The sequence below is a fragment of the Propithecus coquereli genome, unplaced genomic scaffold, assembly GCF_000956105.1.
Source record: "Propithecus coquereli isolate 6110/MARCELLA unplaced genomic scaffold, Pcoq_1.0 Scaffold422, whole genome shotgun sequence".
NCBI classification, from domain to species: Eukaryota; Metazoa; Chordata; class Mammalia; order Primates; family Indriidae; genus Propithecus; species Propithecus coquereli.
The window spans coordinates 29,089-47,599 of record NW_012149975.1 but is presented as its reverse complement, the minus strand read 5'-3'; the positions used below and the strand labels follow the sequence as shown (position 1 = coordinate 47,599).

Sequence of the window (18,511 nt, the reverse complement as noted above, 5' to 3'; positions counted from 1 at the left end):
TATTAAGCTCCTGAGCTGTGTGGGGATAAGCGGCCTAGTCCAAGCTTCTGCTGTTCAGAAATTCACAATAGAAGATAACAATGACATGGCTGAATGCATAGGGAAAGGACAAAGCGAGAAAATAAGCAGAATAATAAGCAGATACATAGATTAGCAAGCTATTAACTATTCAGAGTTGCTGCCAAGGGACGGGCCTTTGCAAGACGGAGGTTCCGTGTGAATAGGCAGGATAAACGAAAACCAAGGGGGCTGGGATCACTGCCCCCCTCCCGGAGGACCAGAGCCCCAAGAATAGGTACATACTAAAGCCACGCAGCTGACTGAGCTGTACCGTCCTTGCTCTCATCCTTCCGTGCAAAAAGAGCTCACACTAAACTTGTGAGCCTAGAAGGCAAGTATTTACCCACACGCCCATGACTGTGCTGGGTTCTGTTGCAGGTGCTGCAAGGGAGACAGAAAAGTAGAAGACACACTCCCTCGCCCTCACAGTCCTGTTGAGGAAGGCCAGGTTACATCACTGAAGTCATATGAGACAGCATGTGACCAAGGGCTCAAATATATGGTCTGGCACCCTGCAAATAGTAGGTGCTTAATAAGTACTTGAATGGCAGTGGTTGGGCTATGGGAGCAGGAGAGAGGAAAGAAAGGCAAAGTACGAACAGGGTTAGGAGCTTGGTGCCTGCAGGGAAACAAGGAGCTGGGCCTGGCTTTGTCGGTCAGAGAAGAGCGAGCTGCTTCTCTAGGTAGTGTGGGGCCTGGGAAATGCTCACAGGCCCGGTCCGGAGGGAGCTGCCCAGCTTGTAAGTGCTGAGTCACGACTGGCCAAATGGAATCATGGAATAAACATTATTTACAAACCAGGTGAGCCCAGGTGGGGTTTTAACCCCAACAGGTAAAAAGTCCAGTGGAGCAAGCTTTCTTAGCCTGCTTGGAGAAACGGGCCATCCTCTCAGATATTTTGACCCATTTGCTCACTCATCCATTCTACAAATATTTACTGAGCTCCTACTATACGCTAGGCATTAAGAGGAATACAACATCAAAGCACAGAGCCTGCCCCCCAGAGAGCGCACGTTCTGCTCAGGGAGAAAAACTTGCCAGCAATGATAATACAGGAAGATCAGGGATGTAAACAGAGGCTCATGGGCTGGAGGAACACAGAGGAGGGAGCCACTAACTTCGTGGGGCGTCAAAGAAGACGTCAGAGTAGGTAGTACCAATCATACCAATAGTACCAGCAGCAGCAGCAATTTATTAAGCTCTATGTGTGTGTACTAGGTGCTATACATGGCATTATCTCATTGAAGCTTTACAACAACACTATGAGGTGGGTGGTCTTATTATCCCTGTGTCATAGACGGGGAAACCGAGGTCCAGAGGCTAAGTGACTTGCCAGCAGGCATGCAACAGTAAGGAACAGAGCTAGGTGTGGAATACTGGTCTCTGACTTCAAAGCCCAGCCCTTGCTGGTCTGCTACTCCCATTTGAGGGGTTTGGGCAGCAGATATGGTGAGCACTCTAAATCCTGGGGGGAACTGGTTGTGCAAAGCCAGATTATAAGACTCAGTTCAATTTGGGAACCCCACAGAAAATCTGTTGCTTGTGTGTTTAATCTGCATGTTGATCTCGTAGCCAATCCGTCCTCTCCATTCTTATCTAGCTCTGGACCCCAAGAATGTCCTTTAGAATTGGGGAAAGACCCAGGATTTCATCAGGAGCTCAGCTCCAGGATATCCACTGATCCCCCAAGGGGCTTAGCCACCAGCTGCAGCTGTTCTTCCTTCACCCTCTCCCCTCTCTCAGCCACTGCCTGACTCCTTCCCATTCCACTGACTGTCCCCAAAATAGGGACATAGAAAAGAGGAGGTTATGGATATGGAAGGTGGGCGTGGGGTGGAGGTGGGAAATATTTCATCAGTGCTAGTAGGGGTAACAGAATGATCAACAGGGTAACTGGGCATGTGACACGTGGGACATTTGGCGAGCACGGAATTCTTGCAAATGCTGCCCAAAGGCCTGAGCATCTCCAGCCTTTGCCAGCTGCCTTTGTGTGTGTATGAGCGGGGGTGGGGGTGTCATCTGGCCACAATTAATTCCCACTCAGGGACATAAGACATGTCAGGAGCCTCAAATCCACCCCCAAACACTTTCCAGGAAAATGTCTCCCCTGCAGAGACCCCCCTCCCCCCGAAGCTTCGGCCACAAGACACAAAAGAGCCAAGAAGCAGCGACTGCAGAGGGCTAGACCGAGGGAGGAAGTGAGAAAGGGAAGCCTTGTATCATGCTTGCTCATCCTGGGCTCTCAGCTGTAAGTGACGGAAGAGGAAGGCGGTTGAAGTGGGAGGTGCTTCTTGGGGCTTAAGAAAAAAGGAGGAAAAAAACCCAAGAAAAAAATAAAGACATAAAGAAACGTCAGTATTGCCTTGGGCCTGTTATTTCTATCATCAAGAGACATTGCCAGGACGACAAGGTCACTTACTTCCCCCTCTTGCTCAAAACTGCTGTCATTTTATTCCTCTCGCTTCCCCCCTGCTCTAAAACACAGCCCCCACCAAAAAGACTTTAGAGGACTCCCGAGCCCCCCTCCCGCTGCACACGCCTTTGCAACTAGTGTCAGATTAGAGTCTGTTCTGACAAGCATATGCAAGGTGGGCATTTCTGAGTGCTCCCCTTTTGTTCCAACTCTCACAACAGCCTTATAGGGCAACAATGATAAACCCCCTTCGTGATTTGGGGGAATTGGGATACAGAGAGGTTAAATGAGTTGCCCAGGTCCCTAACCCCATGCCCAGTAGTCCCAAGGAGGAAAGCTTTGCCTGCTAACCTCCCCCAGCCACCCAGGGTGGCCTGTGCTGTGCCTCCTGGCTTCATGGTTTCTGCTGGAAGTCAGCTAACCATGACAGGCATGAAGTTATGGGGACCAGGTTCTGGCCCTCTGTCCCGCTGCTTTTGAGAGACAGATGGCCATGACGACCAGAATGGAGTCGAACAGAGCAAGAAGATAAACCCCTCAACCATACTTCTAGGTACTACCCATAGGATTCAAATCTGAGGCCAGGCTTTCTGCCTTTTTTTCCCCTAAGTCCCTGCAGGAGACTGACGGGGGTGACATTTTGTATGTGTGGGCCCAGGGAGGAAAATCTGATAGATGGAAGGCAGTGTTGCTGCTAAAACACAGACAGCTTAGAAGGACAAGGTAGCCCAATGCTGCCTGAAGCCTCTTTTAAAGGGGCCTTAATCCCATTAATAGGAGAGGAGCCATCATGACCTAATCACCTCTTAAAGGCCCCACCTCTTAAAACAATCACACGGGCAACACTTGATATTTTGGAGGGGACATATTCAAACCATAGCACTACTTGTGCTACACTCTCTCGTGTCTACCTTAAGTTCCCCTTGGTACATTTTATTTTATTTATTTATATTTTAGAGACAGGGTCTTGCTCTGTCATCACCCAGGCTGGAATGCAGTGGCGTGATCATAGCTCACTGCAGTCTCAAACTCCTGGGCTCAAGCAATCCTCCTGCCTCAGCCTCCCGAGTAGCTGGGACTACAGGCACACACTGCCATGCACGGCTAATTTTTTTATTTTTTGTAGAGACAGGGTCTCACTACGTTGATCAGGCTGGCCTTGAACTCCTGTCCTTAAGCAGTCCTCCTGTCTCAGCCTCCCAAAGTGCTGGGATTAGATGCGTGAGCCCCTGCGCCCAGCCCTCTTGGTTTGATGATCCAATTGGCATGAATTATTTTATTTTCATTCTACCACATCCACTACACTTGGGAGGCTAGATGATTGTTCTCCTCAGCCCAGTGAAACAGAGACTGGCAGGCCTCTTTATTCCTCATTTGATGATAATACCCTGATTGGGCTTGCCTTCCTCCCAGGGTGGACAGTATCTCCCAGTTGTGCTGCTGGTCATGTTTGTCCCCATTTCAGGCTCCTACTGGCAACGAAGACCATTACCTGATTTGCTCTCAGGTCAGCCCTTGGTGGATCCCGCAAAAGTTCATGCAAGCAATGGAGATATCATTCTCATTTCAGGATAAGGGATCAGCTTGTGCTTGGGGTCTCCCTGTGACTCCACTGGTCAGACATGTGCTCTCACTAGGCCCAAATGCCAAATGCCTTTGTGGGGACCAAACCCCAGACCAAATGGCCAACCAACTGAACTCACTTGAGTAACTGGGCCTATTCACTGGTCCCTGGCCACGGTTTGAACCATTCAAAGAACAACCTTAAATTTAAACAACATGGCAATTTTTAGTACTAAAGTCTACAACTTTGAAAGATATCAGAGCATGGGTTGAAAGTAGCATGCAGCAAGACCTCTCTCTCCCTTCTCTTGCCTCCCGCCATCTGAAAGGTTTTCCAGAGCCACCCATAAGTCAAAGGGGATGCTGAGACCTCATTACTCTCATTTCCTGCCATGAAAATCCCTTGAGGCGAGTGACAGGATGCTGTCACTCAGGCACAATCCAGTTCCTATGCCAACTGTCTGGGGTGGGTGAAGCTGTGGGGCTGGAGTCAAATCCAGAATTGAAAGACCAGCACCCAGTCTTCCAACCACCTGGGCCCAGGTCTCTGATGCTGCAGCTTCATACGTCATGGCTTGTCTGAAGACTCCAAGGACTTTTGACACAGTTGACACAGTTGTTCCAGTGGCAGGCAGGCTAAGTGATCTTGTATATACATTTTATAGCAGCGACACCCTACCCTTTCCTCCATCACAGCACATATAACACCCAGCACTCACATGCAGGCCCCTCCCACAGGCGTGCCCAATTCCAGGCACGCTGGCCGTGAAGCCACTCCTCTCTTTCCTTCTCACCAGAGCAGGGTGGAATGCAAGGGAGCGAGCGGTGAGTGACGTTATTATAGGGATAACCCTGAATCCACTCCAATTTAGTTTTTCAAAGTGAAATACTGGCAACCCTTGGACTGTTATGAGTAACAAAGGACCCATAACCCCTTCACAGCCATCACAGTGTGCTTGAGAACTGCTGCTTCATAGCATGGGGAGTTTCCAACCTTGAAGCTGAGCCTACCCCAGGCTCAGCAGGGGGCCAGAGCTGAGCTGAGAACAGAGCCCAGGATGACTGTCACACCTAATCCACAATGGAGTTTTATGTGACACCTTGAGATTGCTGAAAACTCTCAGTCCCTATTTATTCTTAGCAAAGCAAACCACAGCCTGAAATCTACTTGATGACTTAGGGAATTGGCATTTGGGAGATATCCACGGGGGCTGATGTCCCGAGGTGACTAGATGCTTCCAGACATCAGCACCAGTGACACCCAGACGACATTTCTCTCTAGGCTCCCATTTTTTGGCTAGCTGGGCACCCTTTCAGGTTTTCTCATCGTAACAGAGGCTAGTTTCCATCAAAACACCCTGACTGCCTACAAGGACCAATGGTAATCTTTTTTATTTTTTTCCATGCCCATGGTCGGTCACAGAGGATATATCTCCTCCACCTACCACAATCCACAAGGCCTTACCCTTGAGCTAGATTTGTCAAACATGATGACGGACTTCTAATAACAAACCTATCTCCACTGTCCTGATGGGCAGGAAGTCAGGCGAGACAAGGGCTCACTGCCCTGCTATGCTAAATTGTTGGCCGATTCATAGGAGGTGGCAGCTGATGCTGTAATGATAACTTAGAGGGCAGCAGCAGCAGGAAAGTTTTCTAAAAATGGCTTTTATGACAAGGCTTTCCTGAGTTTGGCTATACCCAGGCATTATGTCATTAGGAAAAACTGATGCCTCTCAATAGGGAAAAAGAAATCTGTTCCCACAGCAGAGGCTTTCTGAAAGCTATTAGCTGTCTCCTTGAAATCACAACATTGACAATTTCGAGGCAACAGCATCAACACATTGTAAAGAAGCATGAGGAGATGTTTGACTCTCTGCCTTCATTCTTACTCATTCCTCTGGTAGGGGGAAGCGGGGAAGCAGAGGAAAGACGGCAAGTATTTTTTGATTCATTCACACTTAATAAAGCAAAGCATAAACATGATATTTAAAAATAACATCTCTCTAATCACCAGCAACATCGGAGGCTATATACCATTTGTCCTCCTGGGGGCAGAGGGCTTGATTATCTGAGTACGAGTTTATCCCTGAGTCTCTGAAGCCAGCCAACTTTTTCAGCCTTTTCTTCTTTCACTGCATCAATTGTCCCAGCACTGTTTTGATCAGAGACAAAGACTGCCTTTCCTGCAGTCCCATGGGGGCTGTCTGGCCTTGACCAGAGCAGCACCAAGGAGGTGCGTGAAAGGAGAGGTCTGAAGTCCCTGTCCCACCCCCTTCCTGGAGTCAGCCTTCCCTTTCCCTCTGTCTCTGGCTATTAATCTCTGCATATCTGAGGCTTTGCAGCAGCCACCACTAGGAGAGAGGTGCTGTTTGAGTTCTGGATATCTCTCACAAATACCTCAGACTTAGATAATCGAGGGTGGTCTATGTCAAGGTGGATGGTGAAGATGCTTTACTATTTGGTAAATAATAATAAAGAGCAAATGGTCGGAAAGTTGAGCCCCTGTGCGCCCACTCACATTCATGGTTCCGTTGATCTCTGCCACCGACTCGTCATCTGTAGGGAACTGATAGATCTGGACCCCGTTGCTGACAAGCTCGCTGGTGATTTTGATTTTGAACTTCGTTAGCTCACTTTTAGAAATGGTATCTGATTTGCCAATGATGGGGATGATGTTCACCTAGGGAAAGGAGGAGCAGAGTGGCATCATCATTGGTAACCTGCAACTGACAGCAGCATGACCTAGGACTTCTACCAGCTGCCAGAGCGAGCAGTTCAGCACAACAGTCAAGGACTGGCTACCTCCATAGCCAAATAATGTAATAAATAACAACGTAGTGCTTACTGTGTGCTGGGCACTGAACTAAGTACTTTACATGGATTGGCACAATTAATCCTGACAATAACCCTCCCAGGAGGTATTATTACTACTATTTTACCAAGGAGAAATTGGGGCATAGAGAGGTTAAGTAACTTGTCGAAGGTCACAGAGGAGGTAAGTAGCAGAACTGGGATTCAAATCCAAATTTAGCCTTATTCCTAAGTCCATAGTCTTATCCATGAGCTGTCTACCAGGTCAGAACCCAGTTGATGAGCTGTGAGATCTCTGGGTATCGGGGTCACTGCTTGGGCGATTTGAAGCAGAAAGATGATAGCCAAAAATCTGCAGTTGGCAGGGGGAGAGGTGGCCACTCCTTGTTAACAGTAAATCATCCCAAATTATGCAGTCCAGGCTAACCCCAGCGAGGTGTGATATGGACCCACCTGGGAGATGGCAGGGAGGAAGGCAGGGGCAGTGCTCGGTGAGGATGCCCATCTGGCTTTCTTTCTGGCAGCAAACACTGATTAACCAACCCGGGCAGGTGAAGAAGACCCTCTCCTTACCAATTTGATCTGAGACTTATGCAGAAGGAGTTATACTGCCTGAGTCTCATGATTAGTTTCTGGGCAAAGAAAGCAGGTATAAATGCCCAATTTCGGACAGTGGGAGAAAGGCCTAATACCACCCCAAAGTTCAACCAACCTGAACCCTGATCGTGGAAATTCCTCTAAGCGGGGACAAGGCTTTTCCAGCGAGAAGATAAAGAAATTTGAAATGCACATGTCTTCGTGAGACAGAGCGCACCTAAGCTCAGAGTCATATGGAGGGCACAATCATTCCTGTCAGCAGACTCCAACGGGTGGCATAGGTGGTGCTCAGGCCCTGGGCTTGGAAAGGGGAGTCTGGGAGCTCTAGACTTGGAAGATAAGTCCTGCTTCCTTTGCACTTTGGCTTAGGAGTGGCTCTAAAGGTTGATATCACACAGGGCTTCAGGTGCTGAGGCAAAGAAAGATTGGACCTTGGAGGCACCTCCCTTGAAGTCTTTCAGGGGTGCGGGTGGTCAAAGCCCTTGCCAAGATGGAACACCAGGCAGAGCCAATTGTCCTTGTCACTTTCGCCAAGTCGCCATCGGCACAATATAAACATATGTCAAAGGCTGCTTATTTCACCCAGCCCACCCACCAGTCCTCCAGCTGCCTGGCTCAACGCTACCCTAATACAGAGCATGCAGGGCATGGCAACATTTCGGGAGCAGCCTATTATTCATGGACAGTGAGCTCATTGCTGCGAAAAATGAAAAACTGTTCCTATTCTGATGATAGCTGAAATTCTGTTTTTATAGTGGTTGTGCTACTAAATGACTGCATGTAAATTAGATTTTTATAAAATAAAATACCTTGGAGTCAGAAAGAGCTAGGTCCAAATCCCGGACCCATTACAAGTTGTGTGACCTTGAGCAAGCTACTTGACTCTCTGTGCCTCAATTTCCTCATATGTAAAATGGGAATAATAATAGTATTCATTATACTGGATTATTGGAATGATGAAATAAAATAATGCATATAAAGTACTCATCACAGTGCCTGGCACACACTAAACATTAAGAAAAAATGTACTAGTAATTAGGCTTTTTGAAGAATCCCGTGGTCAATTCTTTTGTGCAGCAAACAACCCTTTAAAACTGTCTAATTCATACATGGGTATGTGATTTGCACTTTTCAGTTTTTCTTAAAGACGGACATGCCTGGTTCCCACAGCCATTTTTCTCAGGCATGGAGGCAATATAACGTGGTGCCACAGATCTGGGTTTGAATCTAGGTTCCACCAGTAGCTAGCTATGTGACAATGGGCAAGTCACCAGGTCTCAGAGCATCAGTTTTCTCTTCTGTAAAATGGGGATAACAATAGTATTTACCTCACAAGATTGGCACGCAATGAAAGTTTAACAGATATTAAATGCTATTATATAAACTATTATTGATAATAAGAATAATAACTTTCTTTATGTATATATATACATATATATATATATTTTTAAAGGAGAGCTTTGTTTCTTGTGAAGGGGTCTCAACCTGCAGTGGCCATTCCGACAGGCTGGGAAACACTACTCCGGCCACAAGACAGGAACACATGTTTCCAAGAATAACTTTCAAAGTCAAGTTTGCATGTTTGATTCTAGCACAGGCCAGTTAATTTTGGGACAAAGACAAAACACCTTGCCATTGCCAAAGCTGCAAGCCCTAGACCTGGACAGCCGTCTCGCTTGCATCCACCCATATTCCCAAGAGGCATCAGGGCAGACAGACAGCTCAGGGCAAACTCATCCCTAGTGCTGGGAAAACAGGTCACACAGCATGTGACACAGGTGCTGGATCAATACCACCATCTTTAGGGAGGGACAGGGAACGAGGGAGAGGATCTACTTTGCACAAGCAATCAGTAAGAGTGAGCCCGGCTCGCCCAGCCTCCCGCCCTGCCTCCATACCTTACTGTCCAGCTTCTTCATTGTCACTAGGTCCAGAGACTTCAGGGAATGCCCCGTTGGGGCAATGAAATACAAGCAGGCGTGGATTCGAGAGTCATGGTAGGTGTGCAGCACTCTTCGGATCTTCAGCTCCTCCTGCAGGTAAGCTTCAAACTGAGCATCGATGAATTCCACGATGGGCTTGTAGCTAAAGGGGAGAAGAGAGAAAGGCCGGATCCCTTCCAAATCTTGGATTTTGACACAGTCCCTTTTAGAAGTTTCAAATGCCCTCTGTGATCTGACTCTCCTCCCTCCAGCTGGATTTCTCCATCTCCCCTCGGTGGGCCTCCAATCTTCTCAGCCTGGCCACCTCGTGTTGGTCCCCACATGAGCCCCACTTATGCCCACCTGTGTGTCTTCACTCTCTCTCCATCCCAATCCTGCCCTCCCAGACCTCAGGGCTCAGTTTAATGTCCACCTCCTTCCTACAGCCTCCTCACGTACGCCAGAGATCCCTTCTGTGACCCAGGAGTATGACAACAATGTGGCATTGGACTGTTTACTGTTGCTTCACAAGGATTAGTGCTCTCTCAAATAGACTGTGTCCTCCTAAAGGACAGGGCCTGTGAAGGGCACTTCTCTATCCCCTGGGAGGTCCCAACATAGAGTGGCGCCCACTGGCACTATCTGCAGATGGGCTGCTTTTCCTCCAGGCTGGGCTCATGTCTTTGCTTCCTGTATCTGCCCCCATGGCGCCTAGGATGGGGGAGTGGTACACAGTGGGTACACCAGACCTCTCCTTGAGCCACTGCTGGGGAATCTTGTCAGAACGCTCTGGGCTTTTTGCTCATTCTTGCTGGGTTTAGTGGCGATCCCCACTTGGCTCTCCTGAAGTCCAGATATTTTTCTGCTTCTCAATTCCTCCAAGATTATAACTTTAAAATCTAAATATTTGGGCAAAATCTGGTAAAGACCCTCCCCTGCACACACCCTCCACACAAGTACGCATGCACCCCAGCTCACTGAGTCTCCCCACAGAGCTCCCCTAGGTGGCCCCCAAATCTCGCTTCCTAAACAATGGTCAACCCTCTATTCCTCCCTGTCCTGGGCCTGCCTCACATGGAAGTTTCCCTCTCTCCCTGCCCCTGTCCCCTCCTCAACCATCTCTGCCGCCTCTATAGCCTCTTTCTGCTCTAACTAGGTCAACTTAGCTTCAGCCCTGCATCGGATGCTGTCGTCTGCTCTCATCGTGGTCTGTCTGCTGCCTCTCCACCTGAGAGGCCGCCTCCCTTCATGCTAGAAGAGGCTCATTATCTGGGCCCAGGGCAGGGAATTTTCAGATACCACTGCCAGAAGGGAACATGATCAAAGGAGGAGCTGGGCCCAGCCAATGCCTCCTACCTGCAGCATCCCCCAACCTGAGCTTTCTGAAAGATCCCCCTAGTAGAGAAGGGGAAAATAGCTTTTTAAAAAAGAATCACAGAATTGTAGAGTCTGAGAGCTGCATACAGAGGAGAGATCCAGGTGCAGGGTATTTCTGGAGCCCCACAGAAAAATCTAAAAATATAGTCCTTTCTTTCTTCCTCTGATGCCTCTGAGCCAACATTGTTCTGAAGGGTAATAGCATCAAACAATCCATTGGTTACAAAGATCCTTAGAAGGTTCTTGAAGAATTTGGAGTGAGTGTGGGAGATGCATCCCCTAGAGTCATCTAATTAATTTTTGGATGATTGGCCAGTTTAGATGATCCGATCATGGCGCTGCTTCGTTTTTTTCTCCATTGCATAACTTTTTAACTTCATTTTTTGCTTTGCAAAAGGGATCAAAACAGGAAAGAGAAGAGTTACGTCTTTTGGTTTTTTTCCCTCTGAACCTCTAGTGATACTCTGTGCCTGTCTTACTGTCACTGCCTCTGACTTGCAGAGTCTCTGAAGAGGTGCATGGATCAGACCAGCCAAACCAGCCAATCAGCCACCAGAATTTGGTCTAGATGAATCCTAAACGGGTGACTCATCCTTGTCTTATTCATCTTCATATCCTCAATGTCTAGCCTGCTGTCTGGAATATAGTAAGGTTCTGCCTGCTGCTCTGCGCTCCCTCCACCCCCAGCCCCAGTGGCTCAGCTTCCCACGGTGGCCGGCCACCTCTCCTCCTCCGCACTCTGTTATGCTCAGTGGATTCCACTTGATGATAAACAAAATCCCTCGCTCCCATAGGCTACCTCCTCCCAAACTGCTTCCTTCCTCTAAGTGATACCTGACTGTCCTTCAAAGACGTTGCTTTTCTCATGTCCTTCTCAACTGGAAATATCTTCACCTCCCACACCCTAGTTCCATGGAGGGGCAGAGAGGGTAGCTTTCTTCTAGCTCTTTTATCTGTGGTTGACTAGGTATCTTCCATCTCTGACCAAAATTAGTTCCAACAGACTCTTCCCTTCCTCATCACTACTGATAATTTTTGACCTTTCAAGATAGGAGTTCTTAACCCTATAGTCCACGGACTTTCAAAGAATCTATGGATAGAATTCAGAGGATCCATTAGCATGGATAGGAAAATAATACACCTTTTCCACCAATCGCTAACTGAAGTTTAGCAGTTTTTTCAATTACAAACATAGGTAACAATCTACAGTAATGTTAGCAGTACCAGTGATTTTGTAACCAATAGAACTCACTGATATTTTCATTTCCTATTCCAGTTGTTGCAAATATCCCAAAATAGCACTTAGATGCATCACAACTTCTAAATTCTGATCATTATTAAGCCTGCACATAAATATTATTAGTTCAGGAATTGATAGAGATGCACATGGATTACTAAATCCCAGTCTTTAAATATTTTGGTAATTGTATTTCTAGTATAATTGGTATATTTTAGGCATCTAGAAACATTATTTTGAGAATGAGCCCATAGACTTTACTAGATTGCTAAAGGGGCCAATGGCACAAAATAACCACTGGTCTAGACAATACTTCTTATTCATTTCAGATATTGATATGTACTATGAAGACACTGCAATAGGATAATGGGATAAAAAATGACTATGGGTTCAACTACTTTAAATACAGTGATCAGGGAAGTCTTCCCTGAGGATGTGACATTTGAGCTGCAAGGATGAGAATGAGAGAGCCATGGAGAGATCTGGGAGAAGAGCATTCCAGGCAGAGGGAATAACAAAAGATACAATGGTCCTCAGGCAGAAGCCAGTCTGACAAGTTTAAGCAACAGGAAGAAGGCCAGGGAGGTGGGACTTAGTGAATGGAGTGGGAATAAACTATTCACAATAGCCCAAAGGGGGAAACAACCCAAACATCCACCAACTGATTAGCAGAGAAAGAAAATGAGGAATATCCATACAATGGAATATTACTCATCCATAACAAGAAATTCTGCTACATGCTGCCACATGGATAATAAACCTTGAAGAAGACATCATAATAAGTGATAGAAGCCAGACACAAAAGGACAAATATTATATGATTCCACTTACATGAGGCACGTAGAATAATCAGATTTATAGAGATAGAAAATAGAATAGTGGTTACCAGGGGCTGAGGGGAGAGGAAGTGGGGAGTTATTGTTTAATGGATTTCTTTTCGGGGTGATGAAAAAAATGTTTTGGAACTAGATAAAGGTGGTAGTTATCGGTGTATTAAATGCCACTGAATTGTTCACTTTAAAATAGTCAATTGTATGTTATATGAATTTCACCTCAAGACGAAAAATGAATAATAAAGGATGAGGCAAGCAAGGTAGCAAGGGCCAGATTATGTAGGGTCTTGTGGGTAGAGGAGATTGTTTGGGCTTTTTTTTGTTTTTGTTTTTATTGTGAATAGGGTCTTCTGTTCATAATGCTTTCTAATTGGTTATTGAAAGGGGTGGCCTTGCTGAAATACCAGGAAAATATCTAATCCCGCCATTTCCCCAATAACAGCTGAAGATCAATCAGGAACTCTCTCCCAGCTCTTTCTCTCCCCAGCTGGCAGGCACCCTGCCGGGTTCCATTTTCACAATCCTCAGAAAGGAGCCCAACAGAGGAAAAGGAAATGTAAATCTTTCTCTTTACATTCACCAGCTCCCAGCATTTAGAATCTGTTTCTATTGCCTTAAGAAAGAAGTTCCTGAGAAGCCCCTGAAAGGACAGCAGGGGAGCAAACGCCAGGCCTCAGTTTCCTGCCTGAAACCGTATCTCAGGGACAAAAGCACACCCCCTGCCATTTTGGAGATAACCAAGTCTCCAGGAACAGAGAAAACAAGACAACCTGACGCCTCCCAGCTGCCTGCTAATTATTCCAATTACTCCGCAGCCGCTTCTGTTTCAACTGAGAACAATCACTATTTTTTTTCCTTTCTCTTTGTCCCCATAAAATCAGCAAACCACTTGGCCTCACTGCTGGCAGACCCTTCTTTCTTTGGGATGCCGTGCCATTTCCTGGCTCTCCCTGTTTCCTCTCTCTCACTCTCTCATTCTCTCTCCTCTAAGAAGATAAAATATAAGGAAATGTGGCTTGCTCTAAAAAAAAAAAATAAAAGATAAAATATTTTTTTTTACTTTTATATATCCTAATCTCTGTGTGAGACATCTTTCTCCACCTGGGCCATGAGCACCTACAAGGCTTGCCACCCTAACAGTTATTGTTGGTTTATAAGACGTCTATGGCTTTCTGCATGTTTATTTCGAGACTGCTACCTTACCAAACTATTATTTGTTAGAATTGTTTTCCAGCTGATTGCCTTGGGTTTCCTAAATAGTCATATTGTAGAAAATAATAATTTTACCTCTCAAGGAACACTTTTCAATTGTCATCTTTCTCAGTAATGTTCACTGGTCTCTTCTTGAAACACTGTCCCCTGGCTTCACTGACACCATTATCTCTTGCCTCTCTCTATAACTCTTCTTTCGCACTCACCTCAGCTAAATTCCTGGCCTGTCTTTGCTATGGTTGCATCCTAGACCATCCTCTGTTGGCATTGTACACAGTGTATGCACATTGTCCCTGGGTAGTCTCACTCACTCCCACGGCCTCAGTCATCATTGTCTTCCTACCATACTTCCTAGACACCTGAATGACATCTTTGTCTCCATCTTCTCCCTTGAGCCAGTCCTCTGTGCAAACACGGCCATCAGAGGCTCCCCTGCTGGACACCCACAAGGCCTGATCACAGACGCTGTACTGGAACACAGCTATCTCAGGCACCAATGTCAAGATATCCCAAGGTCAGGTCTACTGGACTAATGCTAAAAGTGAAAAAAGCTAATTTATTACCCTCTTGCAACACTGAGGACACCATTACCCAGCAGACATCTCCAGTTTCGGCTTCTCATTCTCCCACAACCTGTGCGCCTTGGGGTCAGGTGCTGTGGGCATTCATGTGGTTCCTCCGTGCCCCTTCTAGACCATTACTCCTCCACCTCAGTATAAAAACCTTTCTTCACCTGAGCCCTATTCCATCTTCTTCTGGTGGCACACGGCTCACAGCCTTTCTCCCCATTCTGGGTGACTGTGATGTACGTGCGGACAACCTATCAACCTTCAGCCTCTTTGTTCCTTGGTCGTGTCAACTTCACAACCTTCAGCTCCCTCCACTCCAGCCACCTGCCCACCTTATCATTAGCCAGACCAGCTCCTCCCAAGAAATCCTCACTCTAACACCCGACTGTCCGACTGCAACCGTGCACCTTTCCAGTTCTTTTGCCTTCAGTTCTCCTAAATCCAATCTTTCACGTCATAGAGTCCTCTGGCACCTCAACCCCTCCATTATCTCACAGGAGAGCAACCCCCTCCTGGCCTCCTCTCCTTCTTTTCCCAGGCTGAACCCCATGACCCATCACCTGAACCACTCTTTTATCAACACCCTCATCTCCATGCCACCTGTCCTACCACCCCACAAAACTGCTACACTGAAGAAACATCAGGATCTACTTTCTCTGCTCCGGTACCACTGCCGCTCAAGTTGGCTAGAAGCAATCACAAAGTAGTGGTCTTGCCACCACTACAAATGCATGGTCTCCATCCTATGGGACTCTAGTGCAACACGACAGTCCCTTTATTTGGCCTTCATTAGCTCCCTTCCGTTGCCCTCATTGGCCATTCCAAACTTTCATCACTTTCCTCAAGCTCCAGAACCGATTCACGACCCTTTCACTCTCACAAGATCGTCTTACCTCCTAATTTACCAACAAAGTCAAGGCCACCAGGCTCACACTACCTCAACTTCCTGCCTCACTTCCTGTCCTTGAAAAATGAACCAACCCTTCCCTGTTTCCCTCTAGTCTTTGAAGATGAAGCGTCCCTCATCCAACTACTTTCTTATGTCTTTCCTTCCCTCAGCAGTCAGGTTTGTCCTGCACCTACCATAAGGCCTGATACATAATAGGTGCCCAACAAATATTTAATGCCTGGATGGAGATTTTGTAAAAGAATAATCTACTCATTTATTCTTTTCTTACTTCCCATTCACTCCTCAACACATTGTAGACTGTTTTCTACCAATACCAACATCCTACTTGACACATTCAATGGATACTTTTGGTTTTGAATGATGAAAACTTATAGGTATTCTCTTTATTTTATTTTTCCCACCAATGTATATTTATTTCATTCATGAATTTGCTTGTTCACGCATTCATTCATTCAACAATTATGGACAAATACCCACTACATGCCAGTTGGCTAACTTGTACTCATCCTGCAAGACTTCAGGACTTAGCTCAACCTTTCCTGATCACCTGCTTTCCCCTCTCAGCAACCTTCGCCCTATACTCCTACCACCAAGCTTGACCAGTTGTTACCCTTCCTGTTCCCACATATGCATACTCCTGTTACTGTACTTTCCACATTGTGCAGAATCAGTATACGTATTTGTCCCCTCCACTAAGCTACAAGCTTCTTAAGTAAAGACTGTACCTTATTTCTTAGTATCTTTGGCACCTCACAGTGTACTTGGCATGCAGCAGACGTTCAGTCGTTTATAAACTGAATTAGATCTCTCACATCAACTTGCTTACTACATCTTGTGGATTCTTTCTCCTGAATCTGTCCCTTCCTCTCTTTGAAGCTTTTGCCCCTATTCAAGCCCTTATCATCTCTTCCATCTTCAAGAGTCACCTCTGACTTCCTTGTCTCCTTCTAGACACTGCTTTATCTCTTGTTCCCAGCTCAGACAAGCTTTTTAAATGAGCAGTGTACACTCATTTTATCTGCTTCCTTTTGAAAAACTCCATTCTTTTTTATTTATTTTTAGATATGTAAGCAATACATAGTCTCCCCTCCTCAGAGGTAACTGCTACTTTCAAGTTGCTGATTATCTTTCCATACCTTTCTCTGCATTACATACATAAATAAAGAGAAATGTTTGTTGTTTTATTGGGGCAAAGGGGGAAGATTTACACAAATGGCATCATGATCAGTGTATCACTCTGCAACTTTTTTTCACTTAATAACATGTCCTGGAGATGTATCCATGTGAATACATATTGATCTACCTCATTCTTTTAAACTGCCAAACACAATTCCATGGTACGGTTGTACCATGATTTATTTAATTGCTCTATTGATGGAAATTTAGACTGTTCGAATCTTTTTTATTTGATAACCAATGCTGCAGTGAACATCCATTTTGTATGCTTCTCATGAACATGTGTAATTGTTTCTCTAGGCTGTATACTTAAAAGTGCAACTGCTGGGTCATACATAAATTATTCACATTTTAAATTTTAATAGATACTGCCAAATTTGCTCTCCAAAAAATCTGTATCAATTTACATTCCCACAAGCATGAATGAAATTACCTCGTGTTAGTGGATATATCATCTTTTATTTTTTGCAAATCTGATGGATAAAAAATATTTCATTGTTTCATTTTACACTTCCCTAATTACTGGGGAAGTTGAATGAGCATCATTTCATATGTTGATCGGCCATTTGTATTTCCCCTTTTGTCAATTATCGTTTATTTCTCATTGAATTGCAGAGGCTCCTTTTACATTTTAGAAGGATCCTTTGTCTGTGATATAGGTTTCAAATATCTTCTCCCCATCTGTAGCTTGCTTTTACATTTATTTATGGTCTCTTTCAATATACTAAGGTTTTTTATTTTAGTGAACTTAAATCTGTTCGTCTTTTCTTCTATGGCTTTTGAATTCTGTGTCATGATTAGAAAAGCCTTCTCTACTTGCGAAGTTATAAAAAATATTCTCTGATATTTTCTCCTTATATTTTTAGAATTCGTTTTTAGTCCAATGGGAATCTATTTTTGTGAATGGTGTTTATGTGGGAGGTCTCATTTTATTTTCTTCCTAGATGGATCGCCTCTTTCCCCAGCATCATTTCTTGAATTGTCCATTCTTTCTCTGACTTACAGATGCTAAATTTCCATAAGAACATGATCTACTCTTGAATTCGCCTTTCTGTCCTGTTGCTCTTTTTACTATTCTGAAGCCTTTATATCCTTACCACCTGTTCTCAGCAATCATGGCACTCTAGTGTCTACCTACAATTCCCCTAAAATAATTATTCCTAAATGTATTAACAGCATTCATGTCGCCAAACCCTATGGTTCTTCTCTTCCTAGACACCATTTGTCATTCCCTCTCATATGCTACATGATACAACTCTCCCTCCATTTTTCTATTAATAAAAATTATGATCATAATAATATCTTCAGTTTATTATTAGGTAGTCACTCTGTGCCAGGCATTGTTTAAGCATCTCACATGACATACACGTCAAATGTGCTTCACCACAGCCCACTAAGGTAGGTATGATTATCATCATCATCCTCACTTTACAGGTGAGAAAACTGAGACATAGAGAATTAAAGGCGCAGACTTGCTGAAACCACGGGTAAAGGGAAAATGTCTAATCCAGCAATTTCCTAATAACATCTAAAGATCAATCTTGAGCTGTGCCTACTCTCTGCACTTTCTCTCCCTAGCTGGCAGGCGACCTGCAGGGACTCTGTTTTCACAAACATCTGAAAGGATCCCAAGAGATAAAAAGGAAATGTAAATCTTTCTCTTTACATTCACCAGCAACTGCCTTTAGAATTTGTTTTATAGCCTCAAGGTGTTACTGAGAAGCCCCAGAATGGACAGCAGGGGACAGCAGGGGAGCAAATTCCTGGCCTCAGTTTCCTGCCCAAAACCATATTGCAGGGCCAAAATCACATCCCCTGTGATAAGCCT

The 18,511-nt window shown here is 45.4% G+C and overlaps 1 protein-coding gene across 5 annotated transcripts in view; it reads right to left on the bottom strand.

Annotated features, from left to right (window-relative positions):
• The window catches only part of SEPT6 (septin 6), a 65,090-nt gene that overhangs the window by 20,451 nt on the left and 26,128 nt on the right, over window positions 1-18,511 (bottom strand). For all 5 annotated transcript variants that reach the window (XR_001137858.1, XM_012653538.1, XM_012653537.1 and 2 more), the window contains 2 exons: window positions 9,346-9,532; window positions 6,558-6,719 (listed from right to left, as the gene is read on the bottom strand). Coding sequence is in view for 4 of the 5 variants with exons in the window: in XM_012653538.1 (XP_012508992.1) it covers window positions 6,558-6,719; window positions 9,346-9,532 (349 nt within the window). In the remaining variant the exon portion in view is untranslated. The remainder of the gene's footprint in view (window positions 1-6,557; window positions 6,720-9,345; window positions 9,533-18,511) is intronic.